This window comes from Nannobrachium achirus, assembly GCF_963921795.1.
Source record: "Nannobrachium achirus genome assembly, chromosome: 1".
Classification (NCBI taxonomy): domain Eukaryota; kingdom Metazoa; phylum Chordata; class Actinopteri; order Myctophiformes; family Myctophidae; genus Nannobrachium; species Nannobrachium achirus.
The window spans coordinates 12840380-12862119 of record NC_137810.1 but is presented as its reverse complement, the minus strand read 5'-3'; the positions used below and the strand labels follow the sequence as shown (position 1 = coordinate 12862119).

General features: G+C 42.1%; 1 protein-coding gene across 4 annotated transcripts in view; it reads right to left on the bottom strand.

Moving 5' to 3' along the window:
• The window catches only part of evi5b (ecotropic viral integration site 5b), a 58595-nt gene that overhangs the window by 32796 nt on the left and 4059 nt on the right, over positions 1–21740 (bottom strand). For 3 of the 4 annotated variants that reach the window (XR_013962440.1, XM_080735301.1, XM_080735303.1), the window contains exons 2-6: positions 15720–15940; positions 8963–9152; positions 1313–1537; positions 754–828; positions 460–585 (exon numbers count right to left, since the gene is read on the bottom strand). Coding sequence is in view for 3 of the 4 variants with exons in the window: in XM_080735301.1 (XP_080591427.1) it covers positions 460–585; positions 754–828; positions 1313–1537; positions 8963–9152; positions 15720–15859 (756 nt within the window). In the remaining variant the exon portion in view is untranslated. Of the gene's footprint in view, positions 1–459; positions 586–753; positions 829–1312; positions 1538–8962; positions 9153–12791; positions 12918–15719; positions 15941–21740 lie in introns of those variants that run through there. The other variant, XM_080735302.1, reaches the window with a different exon arrangement.

Sequence of the window (21740 nt, the reverse complement as noted above, 5' to 3'; positions counted from 1 at the left end):
AATCCTAGGCCTAAATTTTAACATGTACCTGCAGTGTTTTAACCCATTTTGTTTTTTACTAGAATTATTTAATGCTTTAACTATTGAAAGACTTTGAATATGTCTTTTCAAAAGTGAACATTTGTAAAATATTTGCTTCTGGGTGGTCCTTGGAACAACATATTCTGAGATGGGGGTCCGCAGCCAAATAAATGTAATTTTGGGGGTCCTTGACATGAAAAGGCACTGATTTAGAAGACATTTATAGAATTGTGTCAAAAATATTCAAAGACTTGAGCAAATGTTCACGATTTTTCAAAAAATAGCAGATCTACAAGCTCGAGTGCTGCGCTGTGAGCTTGTATAGCTGCTATATTTTAATAGTTCAAGCATAAAATAATGGTTAAAGTGGTTCAAATCTAAAGTGACACAGATTTATGTTCAGGCCTAAATGTTAATTGGTCATAATACGGCTCCTACCTGGATCATAGATTCAAACTGGTACATGCAGAGTCCCAGCTCAGCCATGCTGGGTTTGAAGAGCTCCCGCAACCTGTAGTCCTGCATCAGCTTCACAAACACACAGAACGCCTCCTCTTCTGGCATCTGGAGATGAAAACATTACAGTATTCAAACAGCCTCACTACTCTCATCCAGCTATACAAATACTGTACACACGCGGATGCTGGAGAATTTGCCGGAAGGCAATAACAAATCAGTGTGTCCAAGGAAACAGTTTGTGTGTGTCGATTCGAAAGGCATAAGTGGGATTACCTGCATGAGCAGCAGCCCCACAATGAAGGCACTCCCCTGACAATAGCCCACCTCACGGTCCACCAGAGAATAAGCCTGAGATAACAGAAAGGGATGTGAGAAGAAAAGTAGCAGTGGTGGTCTCAGGAGCACAGCTGCTTTCACATGAGAAACTATTACACAGACATGGACTGCTGGTCAAGTTATTTGCAGTGTGTGTGTGTGTGTGTGTGTGTGTGTGTGGGGGGGGGGGGGGGGGGGGGGTTCCTGACATGGGCCACATTCGAGGACAAAATGTTGGACATCAACCTACGGTATTTGAGCAGGAATGCCATGTTTCTTTGGGAAGTGGGAACAAAACTGGAGTACCAAATTTGATTTGATTGTATTTTCATAAGCCTGGGTTGGTGTGTGTGTGTGTGTGTGTGTGTGTGTGTGTGTGTGTGTGTGTGTGTGTGTGTGTGTGTGTGTGTGTGTGTGTGTGTGTAAACATTTTGTCAAAATAGCAACCAACTGGTGAAGCTTGTACAGATTTATACAAATTTGTTTCACTGGGGAAAACGGCAAAAAAGAAAATTACCTTCATGACATTGAAGAGCACCTCCTGTCCCAGGCTGTCTTTCTCCTTGAAGAATTCATGTTCTGGGTACGTGCGCGCTATGTCCCTGCGAATCAGCTTCTCACAGGGCGAAGTCATCTTCAGGAGCTCCGAGTACTGATCTTTGATGGGCATGTTTTGGGCATTGCAGAGAAGTTGCCATACTATGGCCCGAAAGTGATGAGGAATCCCTTTTCTGACAAGGTCCTGTGTGTGGGATAATGAGAAAATTATCCATTAAGGAAAAACTATCAAACTAAAACCCCTGCAACTGTTAAGACTAAATTAGAAAATAAATTTCCAAACATGTACATGTTTTGAACAGGGGAACAGGCTGGCCTCCACCAGGGAATACAACATAACACCAGTGTTATTTATATCAGGATACAGCCATGCGTCTGTTCATGCCGTCATGCTCCAATATGTTATCCCATTCTAGCACGGGATGTTCCACATGATAACACAATTTTCCGCCACTAAATAATCTTGTCAGTGAGGTGTCCTGCAGCGCGAAATGTTTTTCTTCTTGCGTATTATTGCCGATATAACTCTATTAATCCCATTTAGGCCTAGAATTATTGACTGCTTTAACTATTGAAAAATAGCAGATATACAAGCTCACAGCGCGGCACCGAGTGCCGCGCTGCGAGCTTGGAGATCTGCTATTTTTGAAAAATCGTGAAAATGTGTGCATATTTTTCAATATATATTTTTCAAAGCAAACTTTTGTAACTCAAAATCTCTGCTTCTGGGGGGGTCCCTGGAACAACATATTTTGAGATTGGGGTCTGCGGCCAAATACCTGTAATTTTGGGGGTCCTTGACATGAAAAAGTTTGAGAACCACTGATTTAGAGGAAGGATTTAGGAGTCGGGTCAAAGATCGGGTCAAAGATATTCAAAGACTTGCACACATTTTCCAGTTTTTTTCAAAAATAGCAGATCTACAAGCTCACAGCGCGGCACCGAGTGCCGCGCTGTGAGCTTGTATATCTGCTATTTTTCAATAGTTAAACCATTAAATAGTGGTTAAAGTGGTTCAAATCTAACGCGACTCGGGAGCGATCCAGGTATTTGAGTGTTAATCCCATTTATGAGAGGGAACACTGGCTTGAACAGCTGTTGAGTGTGGCGGCGTGGGTGTGTGTGTGTGTGTGTGTGTGTGTGTGTGTGTGTGTGTGTGTGTGTGTGTGTGTGTGTGTGTGTGCATTATGTGCATCTGGTGCATGCAGGGTGTATCTGGATCAGAGGTCCACCCATGCAGACTTTCAGCAGGGGATCTCTCTCCCCTCTCGCCGAGGTCAGCCAAGACAGGCAGGGCCTTGTGCTGGAACAATAAACCCTCTCACATCCTGTCTTGTCTGAGAGAGAAAGCTGAACTCTGTGCCACACTCATTCTGTCACCCTGGTCTTCCCGGCCCACCGACACACCGTGCGATAGTCTCTCCCTCCAGGGGCGTCACAAGGGGTAGGAAAGTGGGACTGAGTTACCAGGGCCCAAGGTGGAGGGGCCCTATAGTAACTTTAGCTATCGAAAAATAGCAGATCTACAAGCTCACAGCGCGGCACCGAGTGCCGCGCTGCGAGCTTGTAGATCTGCTATTTTTGAAAAGTCGTAAAAATGTGCGCAAATCTTTGAATATGTATTTTTTAAGCGAACATTTGTAGCTCAAATTTTGCTTCCGGGGAGGGGTCCCTGGAACTAAATATTTTGAGATGGGGGTCTAGCTGTGGCCAAATACATATCATCTTGGGGGTCCTTCACATGAAAACGTTTGAGCACCACTGACATAGAAACATAAGATTGTTGCACACATTTTCACGATTTTTCAAAAATAGCAGATCTACAAGCTCGCAGCGCGGCACTCGGTGCCGCGCTGTGAGCTTGTATATCTGCTATTTTTCAATAGTTAACATTCATGGGGGGCCCGCAGTGAATCCTTGTACCCACTACCCAGGGCCCAGAATTTGGTGTGACGCCCCTGTCTCCCTCACTCACACACACCGATGTAAGTGGAAACTCATGAATTACGCATTCATGTAAGACATCTGGAGCCATCGCTGACGCCTACCCATATTACTGCGCAACAGTGAACCTGGTCTGCTTTTAGTGCCTATTCACTTGGTTTTGCTAGAAAGAGGCTTCTCTTCCAGAGCAATGGAAAAGCAAGTCCAGAGGGCAAAACAAGATACATTGAATAAATGAATACATCATCAATAGGCTAAAAAGAGAACAGAGTTTTGCTGACAGGGAAGAAAAGAAAAAAGTTGGAGGTTCCCCCTCCACCCCTCATGCAGCTAAAAACATGCCTTCTACTTCTACACAAGCTGAGGGGAAGAGAAAACCAACTGACCAACTGTCAGAGAAGGAATTGGTGATGATTCATATCACAGGCCGGTTGTAGCCATCTGGCCATGAAATTACACAATATGCACATCCATTATTGACAACTTTGCGATGCAGTTGCTTTACTACACTTCCCACGGCTACACAGACACATACTGTGTATGTACACACATCTTTTCAGCACCTTGACATTCACATAGTGTACTTAGGCACAACTTGTGATCAGATCAAATTACTAACCTATAGTTCTTTTACATGATGGATTGGAGACAAACAAGTTCTCAAGAGCCTCTTTATGTGATCACATGAACCCAAGTGACCCAAATTTAGTTTCAAATGTCAAGAACTAAAATAATAAAGTTCAAGGACAACACACATGGACAAACTTAGCCCCAGGAATTACTTTTAAACTGAGTAAACAGTCAGACAGATAGGGGAATTGTTTGGTTCATTGCCAGAGGTAAAAGATTGAGGCATAACTTTGTAGGGCCAGAGATTCCATATACAGTCTAACTTAAAGGATGAGCCCTTTAGACAGAATCTTATTGTCAGGGCCCAAATAACAGTTTCAGTTTATTGCCTTGGTCCAGCATAATGGAAACATAGGCCTACTATTATTATTATAATATGGAGAGAAAACGTGTCAGCGATTTCCATCACAGTTGAGCTTGGGAGAGCTCATTTTGGTTCAGTCAACGTCCTGCGTGCAAGGTATTACAAGTGCATGACTTTTAAAATCACTAGACCAGGGGTCTTCAACAGGGGATCCGGGACCCCTAGGGGGTCCTCAGAGTTACTACAGGGTGTCCTCCAAATCTTTGTGTGATAGAGACTTTTTTCTCCTTTTTTATATTAACCACTTGATCCCTAGGCGTCCATATTCGGAGAACTTTAGCCAAAAATAGAAGATCTACAAGCTCACAACGCCTCGCAGAGCAAGGCATTGTGGGCTTGTAGATCGGCTATTTTTAGCAAAGACCTTTAGTGTAGAGGGGAAAAAGAGCAGACTAAGTACAGAGTGAAAGGTCAAGTATTGACGGTTCAAGTGGTTAAATATCTGAAAACACAAATTGACAGGAATCTATGAAAAGGTTGTGGGGGTCCCTGCTTCATCTCTCTCTCAACTAAGGGGTCCTTGGCCTGAAAACGTTGAAGACCCCTGCACTAGACAACAGGGCAGGCATGCCGAGGCCTTGAGGCTCTGCGAGGTGCGCTCGAGCAAGCTGCTAGGCAAGCCAATGTTTGTGGCAAACAGATATGGCTGCGCGTGTCAACGAGCACGCTGTCCGAGTTAGCAAGTCATGGTGTATGAAATAAGTTATCATGTGAAGCAAAACTAGTGTTCCCAACATGAATGTAGTCAATGTGTGGTCCATACGGTTAGTGGTGAAATGATTTGTTGATTAATGTGGAAATGGATCCAATTTGGCTATTTTTAACTTAAGTTGTGAATTTTTGTCATTGTTCCACATTATAAAATGATGAAAAGCTATGTTTTTTGCCTGCTGTGAGTGTGTACACAAAGATTACTGTTTGGGTTCAGACAACTTGTGGTGAACAGACTTTTATTATCCCATTAACACATTGGGTGCTTTATATACATTATAATTAATTATCTAGATACCTTGCCCCAGGACTTTTCCATTGATTGTACTTTATTTTGAAGACCCACGGAAGCCACAAAGGTGTCCATGTTGTAGAAATTCACTACGTTGTAATATCGATCAAACATGTTTTCTTTCACCCGGAAAAGAAAAATTGTCACCGCAACTGTCTGTCGCTTAGATACGGGCCGTTGAAAAACAGTGTTTCGACGAAAAACAGTGTTTCGACGATCAACGCGATCTGGAGATAGATTCCGAGATAACACCATTTTACTGCTGAGGATTGCATTGAAGCAAACGGAGGGTTTCACTTCCTGATGACGTCATCTCCCAAAGGAGATTGAGTTTTTGCATCACCCGCGGGTTCCAATAACCGCACACTACTGTTATTTAATATAAAAGCAATATCCCGACTTTAATCGGGAAAAGCACACTGCAACTGGGTTTGAAACTCAATGTACCAATCAAATAATAAGTAAATTGTCAGGTTAAGAGATAAAACGTTAGTTAAAAACAGTACAGTAGTTCAAAAGAATCTCAGTTAAAGGTGTATTCAGTGATAATGAAAGTGGCCGGGGGTCATCTTTTCCCTTACTGGCCTTACAGCGTGGAAATGTTTAGTTTTTTTTATAGATTTTTTACTCATTTTGATCATTAGACCTTATCACTGAATATCGGTAGGCCTACGTCTCCAGCTTCAGGATATGTATGATACTGATTTACTACGAGACTGTGGCATTTTATGAGTTCAGTAGTTTACAATCTAGGCATTTAGCAGACGTTCTTAATTCAGAGCAACTGTGGTTCTCAAAACTTTTATTTTGACCATCATAACTAAACATCATAACATAACTACGTCCATACTCTACCCTGATTGGTCGAGGACTGGCTGGCCACCTCTGAAAACCGAATCTAGCTATGCTCGTAACACGGACCATGGTGGAAGTCCTTATATGGTCAGCACATATTCTAGTGAGGAGAATGAATGGAAAATGTACCAATTATATTTTTATTTGAATGAAATACAATCACTGAATATACCTTTAAAGGGATAATTCACTTTCAAACATGTTTGGGACCATTTTGATTTTCGATTAATCCATCATGGTTAAAATTGAGTTTGAAGTTACAGTGGGTTTGTATCCACTAGTTTCCCAAATAGCTTACTGGGGAAAGGGTGTGTGTTAATGTGTGCTTCGCTTCCTCCACACGGCTGATTCAAATCACTTAACAAAGCACCAAGTAATCACCATGCAGAGATTCAGGCGTCACAGGCTCAGAGCAGCACAGCAACCAGTCAGGGAGCAGCCGTCAGAATGAAACAGCTAAGAGGAAGTAATGCCCAACTTTTACGCAAGGAATCATGGGACACAGGAAACTTGTGCATAGGAGGTTTCTGATCAATTGACTATCAAAATTCTAAATACTGAATCAAGCAACTTAAAAATGGTCTGGGGTCCTCACAAAAGCCTGAGAAGACGTTAAAATAACCCCAAACATGTTTGAAAGTGAAATGTCCCTTTAATGAGTACTTATTAGTATTTGCAGTTCCTGAGTAGCATGCTTGACTTTGGATAACAACATCATCTGTGACTTGAGGTCAAACGTGCTTCTGTGAGCTCATAATCCAGCCTAAGCGGGAGCACACGGGACAAGAGTTGGTCAGTAACAAAGTAAATTTACTTGAGTACTGTACTTAAGGTAGGGTAAGTGGTATTTAAGCTCTATATTCTGATTGTAATCACTGCTATAGAGTGGGGTCTTCTATATTCTGATAGTAATCACTGCTATAGAGTGGGGTCTTCTATATTCTGATAGTAATCACTGCTATAGAGTGATATTTAAGCTCTATATTCTGATAGTAATCACTGCTATAGAGTGATATTTAAGCTCTATATTCTGATAGTAATCACTGCTATAGAGTGGAGTCTTCTATATTCTGATAATAATCACTGCTATAGAGTGATATTTAAGCTCTATATTCTGATAGTAATCACTGCTATAGAGTGGGGTCTTCTATATTCTGATAGTAATCACTGCTATAGTTGCAAATTTGGAACCAAACAAGAGAGAATACCCATTTATCAGCTTCAAATTGTCTTAGGAATGTGACAAAAAACAAAAAATATTATTGAACTCTACTCTCCATGGCATGAGTATTCAATAGAAAAAAAAAGTCATTTTGGGGGGTGAACTACTCCTTTAACACAGCGGGTGCCCAGAATTATTCAACTTTTAATTTGCTGGTGCCCATGGCAACCTGCCATTTTACCTACCTTTGAAGTACTGGCGAGAAAAGTAATCAGAGTAAATGTAATCCAAGCATGTCCTGTTTATTTCGCGAAAATCTTTTCTTTCAGTCAGGACCGTTTTTTATCAATTCTAAGCCACAGTGTTTGTGTTACGGCCGGTAGAAGAGGCCGCCGTTTTGAGAAAAAAAGAAAAAAGGAAAAGAATCCGGAGAAAACTGCATTTTTGTGCAGCCGCTAAACAGGAAGTCAACGAGACACACAGCACGTCCTGGTGACGTGATTTCGCGCTGCATGTTGGGAAATGGAGTTTGTTTCATCACCGCGGTAGCCAAGTACAGTAGCTACAGTACAGTATAGTTTACTGTACAACACGTCAACGCGTCGTTGGGCACTCGTAAACATCAAAGAGATTGGCACGTGGGCGTTTAATGTGTTAAGGGACCTGGATATTGGCGAGCGGGTGCTGCCTAGCACCAATAGTTTGAGAACCTCTGTCTGAACTAAACTAATATTTTGTATGTTTCCTCTCCTAAGCGTGACCTGTACACACATGCCTAAAGCTGTGCATCATGCATTAACCTGGGTGCAATAACCACGGTTGTGTAATGCAGCGTCACACAGCATTTCCTTCCGTATCGATACGGTAGCCTCTGTATCGATACATACGACTACCGGCAAGGAATGCGTTACGATTATTGTCATATCAATAATTGAACACAGCCCTACCATTTCAAAATGTTTTCAAAACTAGCAGCAACAACCAATCTACAATCTCACAAAACATTGATATATTTAAAAGAATGTACTTTTGAACACTAGTACTTTAAATGAAGTACACATGACTGAGCAACCGTCCCTTGGGTAACATCTGGCCAGGAATATCTATACTTTGACTGAATCACTGGGGTGTTGTAGCACTTTGTCTGCCACTGCTCTCCACTGACCTTGAGCTAGGGGTGGGCGATATGGTGATAATTATCGTTGAGACGATACAATGTCTCCACGATATGCCTTTTCAGAGATATCGTATATATCGTGATACAATTGAGGGAGCCTTGTAAAAAATCCTGTTTAATCGTTAATACAGAGCTTCGTTGCCGAATTCAATTTAAACCTGCATTTTGGACTAAATCAATAGTTCTCAAACTTTAAAATGTCAAGGTCTCCACTTAACTCTGACAGTATACAAATGAAACCAAATGGACCCGTAAGGGTCCATTTGGTTTCATTTGTATACTGTTAGAGTTACATACTTGTAAAGTTCAATTTTGACCTCCCAAAAGGAACCCAGAGAGTCTAGTTTTTGTCAAGTAACTTGAAAAATAACCATAAAAACCAACTTGAAAAAGGAAACGTGATAAAATTGTGTATCGTGATACAGCTTGGGAAAATATCGTGATATTGTATTTTTCCATATCGCCCACCCCTACCTTGAGCTGCTTCTCCTTCTTCTTGCGCACGTCCTCCCACTCGTTGACGATGCGTCCCCAGAGGATCCAGGTGTCCTCCTCCAGGTGGGAGAGGTTCGAGGAGGCAGAGGAGCTGGACACCAGCGAGGAGCCACTGTTCCGCCTCGAGCCGTTCACCGACTTCAGGGACTTGCTGTCTGTCTCCAACAGCCTGCGGGGGAGGGTACAGTCAAACATAAGCAGCGGTGGAAAAAGTACTAACAGTTGTACTTAAGTAAAAGTATCAATACTGCAATGTAGAAATACTCTGTTACGAGTAAAGGTCCCGAATTCAAAATTGAAAGTAGAAAAAGTACTCATTGTGCAGAATGAATTTCAAGTTTTCAAATATATACAAATCATTTGAGAATAGCTGCAGATCTACAAGCTCACAATGCGACTACAAGCTCACAATGCAACGCATTGTGAGCTTGTAGATCTACAGCTTGTAGATCGGCAAATTTTCAAAAGTCTGAAATGTAGTAGTGGATTGAGACAAACGCGTTGAGAAAAAAAGGGAATTTGGTAATTCAAAACAATTGTGGGATGGTTTAAAGGAAAACCTGAAGTGTTATAAACAAATTCTCTAAGTGTTCCCATAAATAGTAAGCACATGGACATGGTATTAACTGTCTCTTCCACGCAATGTCTGATATATGTGAAGAGGCAATGCAATAAATATATAATAAGGTGCTGAATTTTAGAGTCAAAACTTAAAAGTAAACATAAAAGTATAATGTTTCCTTCAATGGTAGGTAGGGATGGGTATCGTCTGCGATACTTTTAATGGTATCGATTGCAAGACGTCCATACCATCGGGTATCGGTTCAAGTAAAAACGAACGATACCTCGTTTCGATACTCTGGAACGCACCCCTGGTCGGTCGCATCTGTAACAGTTGGGCTACTGAGAGTTTAATGACTGCTTTAGTAGGCTACACTCGTTACTCGTGGAAAATAGCCGACAATAGCCTATAATGTTTATTATTATGATGATTATCCAACGTCTATACTCTCCGCTCCGCCACACTGTGTGATCATCATCATCACCTCTAGAGCAGTTAAACTTAAATAAAAAGTACCAAAAATGGTATCGAAAAGGGTATCGTATCGATTCCCAGCTATCGAAAAAGGTATCATATCGATTCAAAGGTGAACGATACACATCCCTAATGGTAGGGAAGTAAAAGTTAAAAAAGAATCCCCTCATTCAAAATCTACAGTCAAATTTGAGACTATGAAAGTGTACATATATGGCTGCGTGCATATCTTGTCAATGCCGTGTACGTTTATACTGAGGAAAAGTTTCAGGCAAAGGTGCCCGGTGACTGAAGCTGAGCATGAATCCAAACAGAGCTGGGGAACAAAGCCACTCAAATGTATTAGGGCAGTGCTAAAAACATTTCCCTGAGAAGTGAAACAATCCTGCATGCCCCCAAAGTGACTTAAGGCTAATTTATAGCTCCTCCGTGGTAGTTAGTTGGTTGCCAAAAATAACTGATCTACAAGCTAATAACGTGTCGCGGCGTCGTTACGAGTTGTTAGCTTACAAAACTGTTATATTTGCCAAGCGACGATACCTTCACGCGATTAAGTATGAATTAAGCTTTAGGCCTAATGAATGATCGTCCAAATGTAAAAAGTTGCATGGAAATAAATACAGGCCAATCACAGGCCAGTTATGGCCAGCAACAACAAATCCACCGGAAATGTTAAAGCGTTCTCGACTCCATGACACATAACGTAATTAAATGTTTTGACAAGTCATATCAACACCCAGCCTTAAAGTGGCATGTTGAACACAAAACCTGGAGCCATGCGTGTCATACTTCAACACGCCAACCTTGTACCGTACTAGTTTGTCACTAGAGCTGCCGACAGCGTTGACCTGTTCAAGCCTCGGCCTACAGAGAGGAAAGTGTGGCTCCTGGCCTGTTACAGTACTCTACAGAGAAACCCATGGTAGGCAGGCAGGCACACAAAGGCTCAGACACCTGATCTCGGAAAATGTGTGTGGGGGTGGGGGGGGGGGGGGGGGAAGGGGCCCTCTCGACTGCAGCGGGTGACGTCACCGGGCGGGGAGTGCTCCCAGCCTGGCTCGGGTTACAGCCAAATTTGGGTCACGAAGGGAGGAGAACCAATGCAATGCATGTTCTCTCGGTCTGCGTGTCCACTGTCCAGCGCAGGGGTTAGGATGACGGTGGTGAATAATCTGAGCGTGATGTAGCCTGTTGTTAAGGCCCTTGCACGTTTTTTCGCACAAAAAACTAAACAAACGATTCAAGTTTTAATGAACACCCTTCTCTATGACCTTTTGCACATCTAATTGTCATCCGACGAGTGGTTCGTCATTTTTTCAATCAAACCCAGTTTGATTCCTGCGTTTGTCAAAACTGATCTGTGTGTGTAAGGGCTTTTACGGAGGAAATAAAAACTACAATATTTGTGTAGCCATTAGAGGATGACATTTGACAGGAATTCCTGTGGGTCCCGTGGGATTCCCGCAGGACAGGAGTCAAATTTGTATTAATGCCAGGATCGGGACGGGACAGGAATGAAAATCAACAGGAGTGGGCAGGAGCGGGAATCATCCCAGACCAGTTCATCAAATCGCAGAAATAAATTGCACAGAAAGTGAGGTCTTTGAACTGCGAACATTATAAAATTATACATTATATAATAATAAACATGATATCAAATATAATATGGATCAAAATAGAAAAACATCTGCACGATTTTATTTTTTTATTTCTTTTCGGGAGCGGGATGTGAACGGGAGTGATTTTGACCAGGAGCGGGATGGGACCAGGAGTCATTGTACAGGAGTGGGACAGGACGGGATTTATTTTTTTACTCTGGCCCAGGATTGGGATGGGACAGGATTTTTTTCTGCGGGAGTGGGACGGGACAGGAGTGAAAATCCACTCCCGTGTCATCCTCTAGTAGCCATGAATGATTCACTTAAAGGTGGGAGGGAATTCCTCTTCCCCGTGCTATACAGTCCCCCAGAAAACATCATACTCGTCATACAATCTGGAAGCAAAATGGGACACAGTAGTCCTCCTTATACACACTCACATCGCTATCTCAACTGCCATCTCTTTCACGCATGTGGTTAACCCACATCAGATGAACATCCACATTGTAGTACTGACGTCCACTGCACGTGAACCTGCCTCACAGGGGCTCTGCAAATAATTCACCAGTAGTCAAACAACTTAAGACTAGTTCAAAGCTGTACACACAGAAACAAAGGTGAAATCATGTTAGATGATCACCGTTTGGAATAAAAATAGCTCCATTACAAAGTTAAAACAGCTAACCGATTGAACAGCTGAGTTTTTACTGATGCTTTTATTTACTTTTTATGGGTTTTAATTTATTATTTTATTTTATCAAAATGTTTACAATTTACCGATTACTTTTCCTGATTGTTTTTATGTAGCTTTTATTGTGCAGCACATTGGTAACCCTATGTTTGTAAAATGATAAATGAATTGGATTGGATTGAACAGAACCAACACAATGTTAGTCCTACATTGTGTTAACTTAAACCCTATATGTAGTTGACTGAAGTCCCCCTGGACTCGATTGCTAGGCCTCCTCCTTTTTACACTCTACACTATCCATCTAGCTGATCTACCAGCTCACTTTGTGACACGTTGTGCTCGTTATTTTATCCAATTGTTCACTCCAGAGTAAGGATTCTCGCGTTCGTTCAAGTGGTTAAAGAAGGCAACACTCTTCCATAGTGAAAATCTATTATTGCTGTAGTCACACCAAAAGAAAAGAAAAGACAGATGCCTTCTTACCAAGATAAGTTCATGGTGTACTCCTCATTATCCTGTTTTCTAGGGATTCCAGAGTAGCAACATGCCTGGCTGACAGATTCACGTAGTAAATGCGGGACTCCCGTCCCTTGTCTCTTTCATGCTAGTGACAAGCATGGCTATGTCTCTTATCTGGTCTGTAGGGTACAAAGGCCCATCGGTGACCGAGTGTGGGAGGGCACACCGCTCTGTTAACATATGAAAATATCAATGCCCTTTACATCTACTACTTTGTCTAACATGCATGCTCTTGTCTTGTAAACAGTTAGATTTCTAACATTATGTGCCGCACGGGCAGTCACACTATGCTGTGTGTGTGTGTGTGTGTGTGTGTGTGTGTGTGTGTGTGTGTGTGTGTGTGTGTGTGTGTGTGTGTGTGTGTGTGTGTGTGTGTGTCTCTGTCTGTCTGTCTGTCTGTCTGTCTGTCTGTAGAAAATCTTGCATAATACTGGGCCTATTAGTGTCATATCTTGTGCATGCTCCCAGCAGGCCAAGTACTTCAATTCGCACATATTTTTTAAATCTCTGTATTTAAAACTGTAATTTTATTGAATTCACAAACACTGGCCTGATGGTGGTGCGAGAGGACAGGTCACAGGGGTCAACAAAATCAATAGGTTTCATCCTCTTACAGTAAATTACATGTCAATACAGCCATCAACCAAAAGCTGTCTGACTAAACAGCGATTCAAAATGCTTGTTTTTTTACAATGCAATTTTACGGAAGCACTAATACGCATACGTGACTGGCAACTAATCCGTGTTCCCAGAAATGTTTTGCCACAAAGGGGTCTTGGTGAGAAAACTGGCGAAACCTTCGCCGGAGAAATCTCATTTGGCCATCTGAACCTCATCTCGGAGCTACAGTATATTGCGTAGAGAGAGGTTCCGAAAGGAGCTAAAGATATGCCAATGCCACACAAACAGGAGGCAAAATCATTACCATCTTAGCAGAGGAAGCAGAAATGTCTTCTTAATAGTAATAAAAATAAAAATAAACATAACCATAAAAGCTAATTAAAGTATTATCCCTATATTTAAGCCAATAGCCAACTGTTGGCATATTCCTACAGACTGAATGGGATTTAATGAGAAGACTTGTCAGTCATAGGGAAAGCATGTCAGCAAAGACATGTGCCTGGTGAAAGGGCCCAGCTGTGGTCCTACTTGTCGGGGTGGAGGCAGGGGTCAAATGGCAGCCGAACTATGAACCTCTAAGGCCAGATGCCTTATGTCCACCTTTTGATGAAGGACACAACCCAGAGCACCCTAAAGGGCATTAGGGACCAAATGTCCCCTCCCCAGCTCCCGTCTTATCTTCCCTTATCAAGGGGGTGCATTAGAATACTGTGTCATTCTGGAACTGTGTACCAAGGGCTGCTGCTGCAGGCCCACACATGACATGGGTCACTGATCTCCTCAATCAAAGCGCTTCACCTCGCGCACACACGCACATTGCACACACGCACATATTACTGCTCCACATCTATCACTGGAGGTAATTGTGAACCCAACCCCCTAATTTTGGAACCACTCCAGTCTGGTTTCCATGCCAACAGGGTAAGAGTCATCATGGGGGAGGAATTCATACAGCAGGAGGCAGTGACGTGTTGGTCTCACCCTCCTCTAACAGTCCTTTAATGAATGAACAGCTAAAGGGAGAGGGAGAGTTTAATGAATGAACAGCTAAAGGGAGAGGGAGAGTGCTGCTTCATTGCTTTTCACTTTGTGAGGACTATGTGGCTATTAGATTACCTAATCAATACTATGACTTTCCCATTACTTGTACAACAGTACAGTTGTGTGAAAACAATTTAGAAACCTCATAGCTCCCCTTACGGCACATCAGTGTTGTAGGGAAATGACTTTGACTCACTTTTTATTTATTTATAAAGATGTATTGACTTGCTATGGATACCATGTTGATATAGCATTACAAACATAATTGTAATGCATTATAATCTGCTTATAACACTGTATAATTATAGTTACAAGAACTAATGGATATTCATCATGCTTTAAACAATAATCATAACACATTATAAAGCGTTATTTAATGACTTATAAGGTCAAATTATATAAATGCATTGTGATATGCATATAACACTTATAAGCACTCATATGTACTCATAATACATCTTAAACCATTTTATAATGACACTTCTATGCTATGCATCATCCATAGATATAGGATGCATAGCAAGTGTTACCAAATTAATAATTCTAGTAGACAGGACCAGAGAACTAAAATCTCTCTGAAAACACCCACACCCAGGTACAATCCAGTTAAACCATAAACTGTTTGAGACACACAAAATAAGTTGCCTCAAGAAATCCATCAAGAAATCCAAAAGTTGACCTTTGAGTTTGAACCACTGAACTGAAGATTATAAGCCTAGTCGTCATAACATTTAACAATATCTGTGTCATAACATCTGTACCCGTGTGGTGTGTACCTCTGAACGTTGCTGGGCAAAGCGAGCGGATTTTGCTTACCGGTTCTTAGGGCTATGTCACGATATGACATTTTACATGACGATTAATTGTCACTCAAATAATTGGCGATTAACAATTTAATTGTGTTTTTGTCGTTGATAATTACATTTCTGTTTGGCTTTTAGGCTTTGAAGTTGTACATGGTAGATATGACACATAATCTAAATATACAAAGAAATTACTGACATATTTGACAACTTACTACTTAAAAAATAACTTTGATAGTGGAAATAGCCGATCTACAAGCTCACAACGCGTCGCGATGCGACGCGTTGTGAGCTTGTAGATCGGCTATTTCCACTATTTCGGTCATTTTTCAACATTCACGATTATGACGATTATGACAAAATAATTGCGATAATGTCAAATAATCACGATTAGACGATTATTATGTAATAATTGTGACAGCCTTACCGGTTCTGCTCCTCCAGCTTGGCGAGCAGCTCCAGTTCATCGGGGCTGAGCTGGGCCGGCGAGGACGGCGTCGAGAGCGACGTGGAGGGGGGGGTGGCGGCGGTCGGCAAGGACATGGGCGTGGCCACCTGGCTCGCCATCTGACTGACCGTGTGCGACACCGAGTTCTTCACCCATGCGAGAGTAGAACTCAGCTTGCCTGAAACCTTGTCTGTCGCCACCTGCAGAGAAGCCGTAGAGAAGAGTTACTGAGCATTTCACAGTGAATGTGATTTCTTTTTTTTTTTTTAAGATTTGTTTTTGGGCTTTTATGCCTTTATTGATAGGACAGTTAGACTGACAGGAAATGGGGGGAGAGATGGGGAGAGACACACGGCAAAGGTCGTCCGGATCTGGAATCGAACCGGCGACGCCACCAGGCATCCATGCCTATGTGGTAATGCCTAAGTGGTATGCGCCTGGACCAGTAGGTCAGCGGGCGCCCCCAGTGAATGTGATTTCAAAACGGAGCTTTGCCAACATCAATCTGCACCCAAGAGAACATCCATATAACTTCATTTTTGCCATAGGGTATTTATTCCCCTGAATGTTTGCTGCTTATGATTATGTACTCGTATTTAAAATCACTGTGATATTTTCATATATAGATATATTTAAAGATTGCAAATATCATTATTGCAAAGAGAAAGCTTTCTTGTTAGGTTGGGCACGTAATGTACACAGGGAAGGGAACCACTAAACAAATAAGACTATTACAGGGCTCAAAATTGCAACCATTTTTGTCGCAAATGCGCCTAAAAAGTTATCTGTGCGACCTCAAATTATAATTGGGAGCACCCGTGCGACTACAAATTATTGCTGTGATGTGACCAAAACGGCCGGTCAAGTGGACCAAAACGAACGCTCCCTGCCACCGGAGAAAACAAACTGAAAAGCCTGAAGTTGGCCGAAGTATGGCCGTCCCCTCTGAGCTGCAGTGGCTCTAGAAAGATGCTAATCTAATAGCATGTAGCGTGTTGCTTTACTTATTACAACTGAAAGATGCAGGGGCATCACTGATCAAGGACATTCCAGCGCTTTTATGTGTCGCTTGTCAGAAAGCAGCCTACTTTATTAGAAGTATCTGTAAGTTGAGAAACAATCCAGCTGCACCATGGCACGGGGGAGAAGTAAACTATAAATATGAGAAACTAGTTTAAAGGAGTAGTTCACCCTCAAAATGACTTTTTTTTCTATTGATTACTCATGCCATGGAGACTTGAGTTCAATAATATTTTTTGTTTTTTGTCACATTCCAAAGACGAAAAAAAAGCACCCTGGCGTACCCTGGCGGTTTCCCCATCCACTGCCATTCATTTGGGTCCCCAACCAGGGCCATGCATTCGGGTCCCCATCCGGAATCAATGGGGGTTAATTTACTTTAATCAAAATGTTGTCTTAGGAATGCGACAAATACAAAAGAAATATTATTGAATTTTAGTCTCCATGGCATGAGTAAATAATAGGAAAAAAATCATTTTGGGGGTGAACTAACCACTCCTTTAAGAGAACATGATTTATCACATGGAACGTAAAGTCTAGTGCTACTGTACGTTTGAATGTTTAAGAAAATTACAGTGGTGTTGTACTAGACAGTCTGTGGGAAATAGGCAGATAAATAGCTGTGGTGAATACAAACCCTCAGGCACAGAGCTGGAGAGGCTTTAATCAACACGTCTGAACTAGTGACTATGGTAAAGAAAATAAATTAAGACGCTAAAACAAACACACTTGGAAGCGTAAGATATGTTATGCAACCAGACAGACACGTGATGCCGGGGGGAAAGAAACAGACTCATAGTGGCATCTGATCTGTCAGACTGTGTTTCGGCACGGCGGCACAAGACATTGTTTTAGGCTGAGCAAAGCAATTCAGCTTAGACAAATTGATATGCTAGTAGTGAGAGTTTGTGCTTAGACCACACAATGTGGTTTTGGTTTGGTTTTTGTTTCCAAATCAATCAGGCAGGCCAAATATCAATACACAAGACAGTGAGTGACCAACCCATTCCTGAAAGTGAGCCACTAAAAACACCAAAAGAAAAAAACGAACTACTATATTTAAGGTCACATGGTGATCTGTACATTTCCTACCTGTAGAGAGCTGCTATTTGAAATCAGCCGACATCAGCAACCTTTGCCTATTGGCCTGTTCCATGAAGAATGTGTGTTCAGCAAAACAAAAGACCAAAAGGAAAAATAAAACATAAAACATTAATTGTGGTGAACCTGTAGCTTTTTCCAAAGACAATCCCTTCATCAAGAGGCTTCGTCTTTAGCCTTTTTTTCTTGCTTTGTTTTCTCGGTTCTTTAGGCGTTGCTGCCTCCGGGTCATATTGTGATCACCGTTATGAAGGGTCAAAGTGCTCTACCAAAGATAGGCCAGCCCTTACAGGAGACTGCTCAAATCAGCAAGCAGCAGGAACCGCAGTGCTGTACTCAGCAAGACGCTGAGTGTGGAATCCACCTCACAGCGGATCTGAGAGGAAACGGGGAATTACTATTGTCACTGACTGGGCTATGAGCTGAGCACGAGTCAACAGGCCTAAACTTTCACAATTCTACAGCAGGAAGTGCTGATGCTGCCACCGGGCAGAAAAAAAAGAGAATCAGACTCATCCCGCCTGTATTATGTCAAGGAATGATGAGTCATACATATAGTAACTTGTAGCTGTGACTGTGGTAGTCAAGTGCACACAGCAAACAAACAGAGTGAGAGACAGATATTTGGGGTATCCTGTGGCCAGCGTAATGTGCTACAGCTACAGTAAATGTTGCTGCTGCTGGAGAGCAAACTTAAAGTCCACTCAGCTCAGCTGCCTCCCTGCACACCACGCAGACACAGAGAGTGACTTTGCTATTGCACACAGACATTCCACATATGGAGCCTCCAGAAGGTTGATATGGTAACTAACTACATGTACTGTATGCTATATTCGTGCGCTCTACCAAACCATTACACAATCCGTTTTGTCAGCCCATACTCTGGCCGTCCAAACCAAGCAGTGAAGCACTACTATAAACGTATTAACGGTTAAGTCGAGTGGATGGCAGAGTCCGCAACACAACTATAATGAGAATGACAACAGTGATGAACGGCATGTGTAGTACTTTGTGTGGAGTGGACGGCTATTACACCAAGACATAGTCATAGGCTATTCTTGGAGGAAATGGGTGTTATTCCCGAATCAACAACAAGGGCTAGCCACTGTAGCCAGCGGTAGAGAGAAGAAGAGGCCACATGAAGTGATGGAGTTTAAGAATTTCTACAGAGTACATGATATTACACTTACACCATAGACTGTAAAACAATATGGACAGTTTTTTTTGCAGAATGTTCGCCCCCAGAAGAATAGCACACTATGGTTCATGTGGTTAACTTCAGATTCGCTGTGATGGTGGTGATAGTAGGAGATGGCAAGGGGACTTGCCACAAACACCATCTGCTTTTGTTGCATAAGAATGAAAATGCTCTTGCAAAAGGATGACAGTGACACAAGCTGAAATGACAGGGCATAAACCAATCTGGCCCGATCTAAACATTTTTTTATTTATTTTTTCCTGAGTCGGAGGATGATACTAAACCAGAATGAGACTTTGATCAAGCAGAACCAGATCATGCATCAGAGAACACAACAGATACCACAGAAAGATGACACTTTGGAAGTCATCTTTGTAAGAATTGTGTCATAGCTCATATAGGCTATTAAATGTATTATTTAATCTTAGTGTATGTCACTATTCTTCTATGAAACACAAGGACAGAACTTGTTATAATTTCTGCAATTTCTGGAAACTATGTTCTTCTTCATCGGAAACTATGTTCTTCTTCATACCCGACATTGTTTCCAAAAACAAGCTTGTTAAAAAGAATATATATAGTATATGCTTGTGTGCGTGCGTGTGAGTGAGAGATATATTTGTTTCTGTACCTCTGTGCAGTCCAAGTGAACACAGCAGAGTTCTCCCTCCCTACCTCCGGTTCAGCCAATCACAAGACGCGGCCGACAACGCATCAACTCCGGAAACAATAGTTACCAGCTGTTAGCCACCTTGCCAAACACTGCACCACATCTGTACCACATCTGTTCAGCACTGGGCACAAACAGGAAGCAGGGCCTAGCCCACCACTGTTTTTAGTACTACACCACCCTATTCCTGAGCAGGGTCAAATGTAATGACTTCACACTACATGATATCAGAACTCTCAACACACACACACACACACACACACACACACACACACACACACACACACACACACACACACACACACACACACACACACACACACACACACACACACACACACACACACACACACACACACACACACACACACACACACACACACACACACACACACTAAAGCTGGTAGGCAGGCTAAATCAACAAGGATGTTTTAGGAGGCTCTGTGGAGCCTTTCAAACTGTGAAGCATGTACGTAAAAGTAGGTTAAAGATCACAACCGTGTGAAGTGGAGCTGTGTGTGTGTGTGTGTGTGTGTGTGTGTGTGTGTGTGTGTGTGTGTGTGTGGATCATGTGTACCGATTTTTGTGACATTTGAAGAAAATATGTAGGAAAAGGAGCAAAAAGTGTGTTTTGGAGAAAATTCAAGATGGCGGAAAATCTATCCTGGCGCAAATGGGCGTGGCCTATATGGGGAGATGCGTCTTGACCCAAGGAATCCAGGGAAAAGAGAATTTTAATTTTCCGATCCACGGTTCAAGAGTTACGGGGCAAAACGTAAAGTGGGCCGTTATAGCGCCACCATGAGGCCGAGTGATGTAATTATTTTTCGATTCATTCTTAAAATCATTATGAATCTCCTCTCCGAGGTTTGAAACTGTAGCTCCTATGGTTTACGAGAGAAAAATACTTGAAAGTGATTTCTTGCATTGTCCCATTATAAGTCAATGGGGACAATTAAGCGTCGTTTTTTGCCGATTACGTCGGCATGGTAAGGCGGATCGGAACGAAAGGTAATAGAACACCATTCCCGGCCGAGCCGCACATTTTGATGTATATATTGCGCGAGTGGCGTAAATGGTGCGGCACCAGTTACGCGCCGAAGTCAGGCTACATACACACACACACACACACAGACCCACACAGCCACGTATAGGGAGCCTGTGTTCCACACAGCTCCAAAAATGCATGTGTTACCGCACCTGAGGGCTCTCAGCAGAATATACAGTATATTAGACTAAAGGGACAGTTCACATACTGTACAACTAATATATATGTTCTCTTCTTGCTATCAATCCAGTAAGTTTTAGTGTGTGATCTGCTGAGGTTTGAAGATATCTTGTGAAGAAATGTCTGGCGTTCTACCCCGATACAATGGCACAGTGAAGAGATATAGGCTAGGTCTACAGTTGGTTGGAGCATATTTTGTCTTTGTTCTCAATTAAACTGTTCGCAGAGATCTGTGGATTATCATGTTATGATTTCTGTAAAAGACATACAACGTGTTGCTGTTGAGCTTTCACATTTTAAGCACCACAAACCAAATCATGCCACTGAGCTCTATGTTTGATGGAAGACATCTTCTTTACAGGACATACAGTATCTCCAGTCCAGAAAATCAAAACAAAACTATCTGATGGATGAACGGACACAAAACGGACCAAACGGAAGAAATCTCTCTCTCCCCCTCCGTTTCTAGAGTCGACCTGCGGTCCTTATGTATTACTATGCATGATACTTAAAGAGGGGATAAATGTATTGTATTGTATTTTGGGTTCAATTACACTTTCAAAGCTGTTTCTATGTTAAGTTTTGTAATGCCTCCATATTAACTTCCTAACAAGCAGCAGACAACTGCTGTTCAATAGCTTCCCTGCATGAGTCAGGACACTTCAAAACTGTTCCATTCACAATTAAATCAATAAAACTGAGACTGTAGCTTAGTTTAGACCATCACTCACTAACACTCTTGGCCAACAGTTAATGTTCCATTTAGACGTGTTCAATATTGAC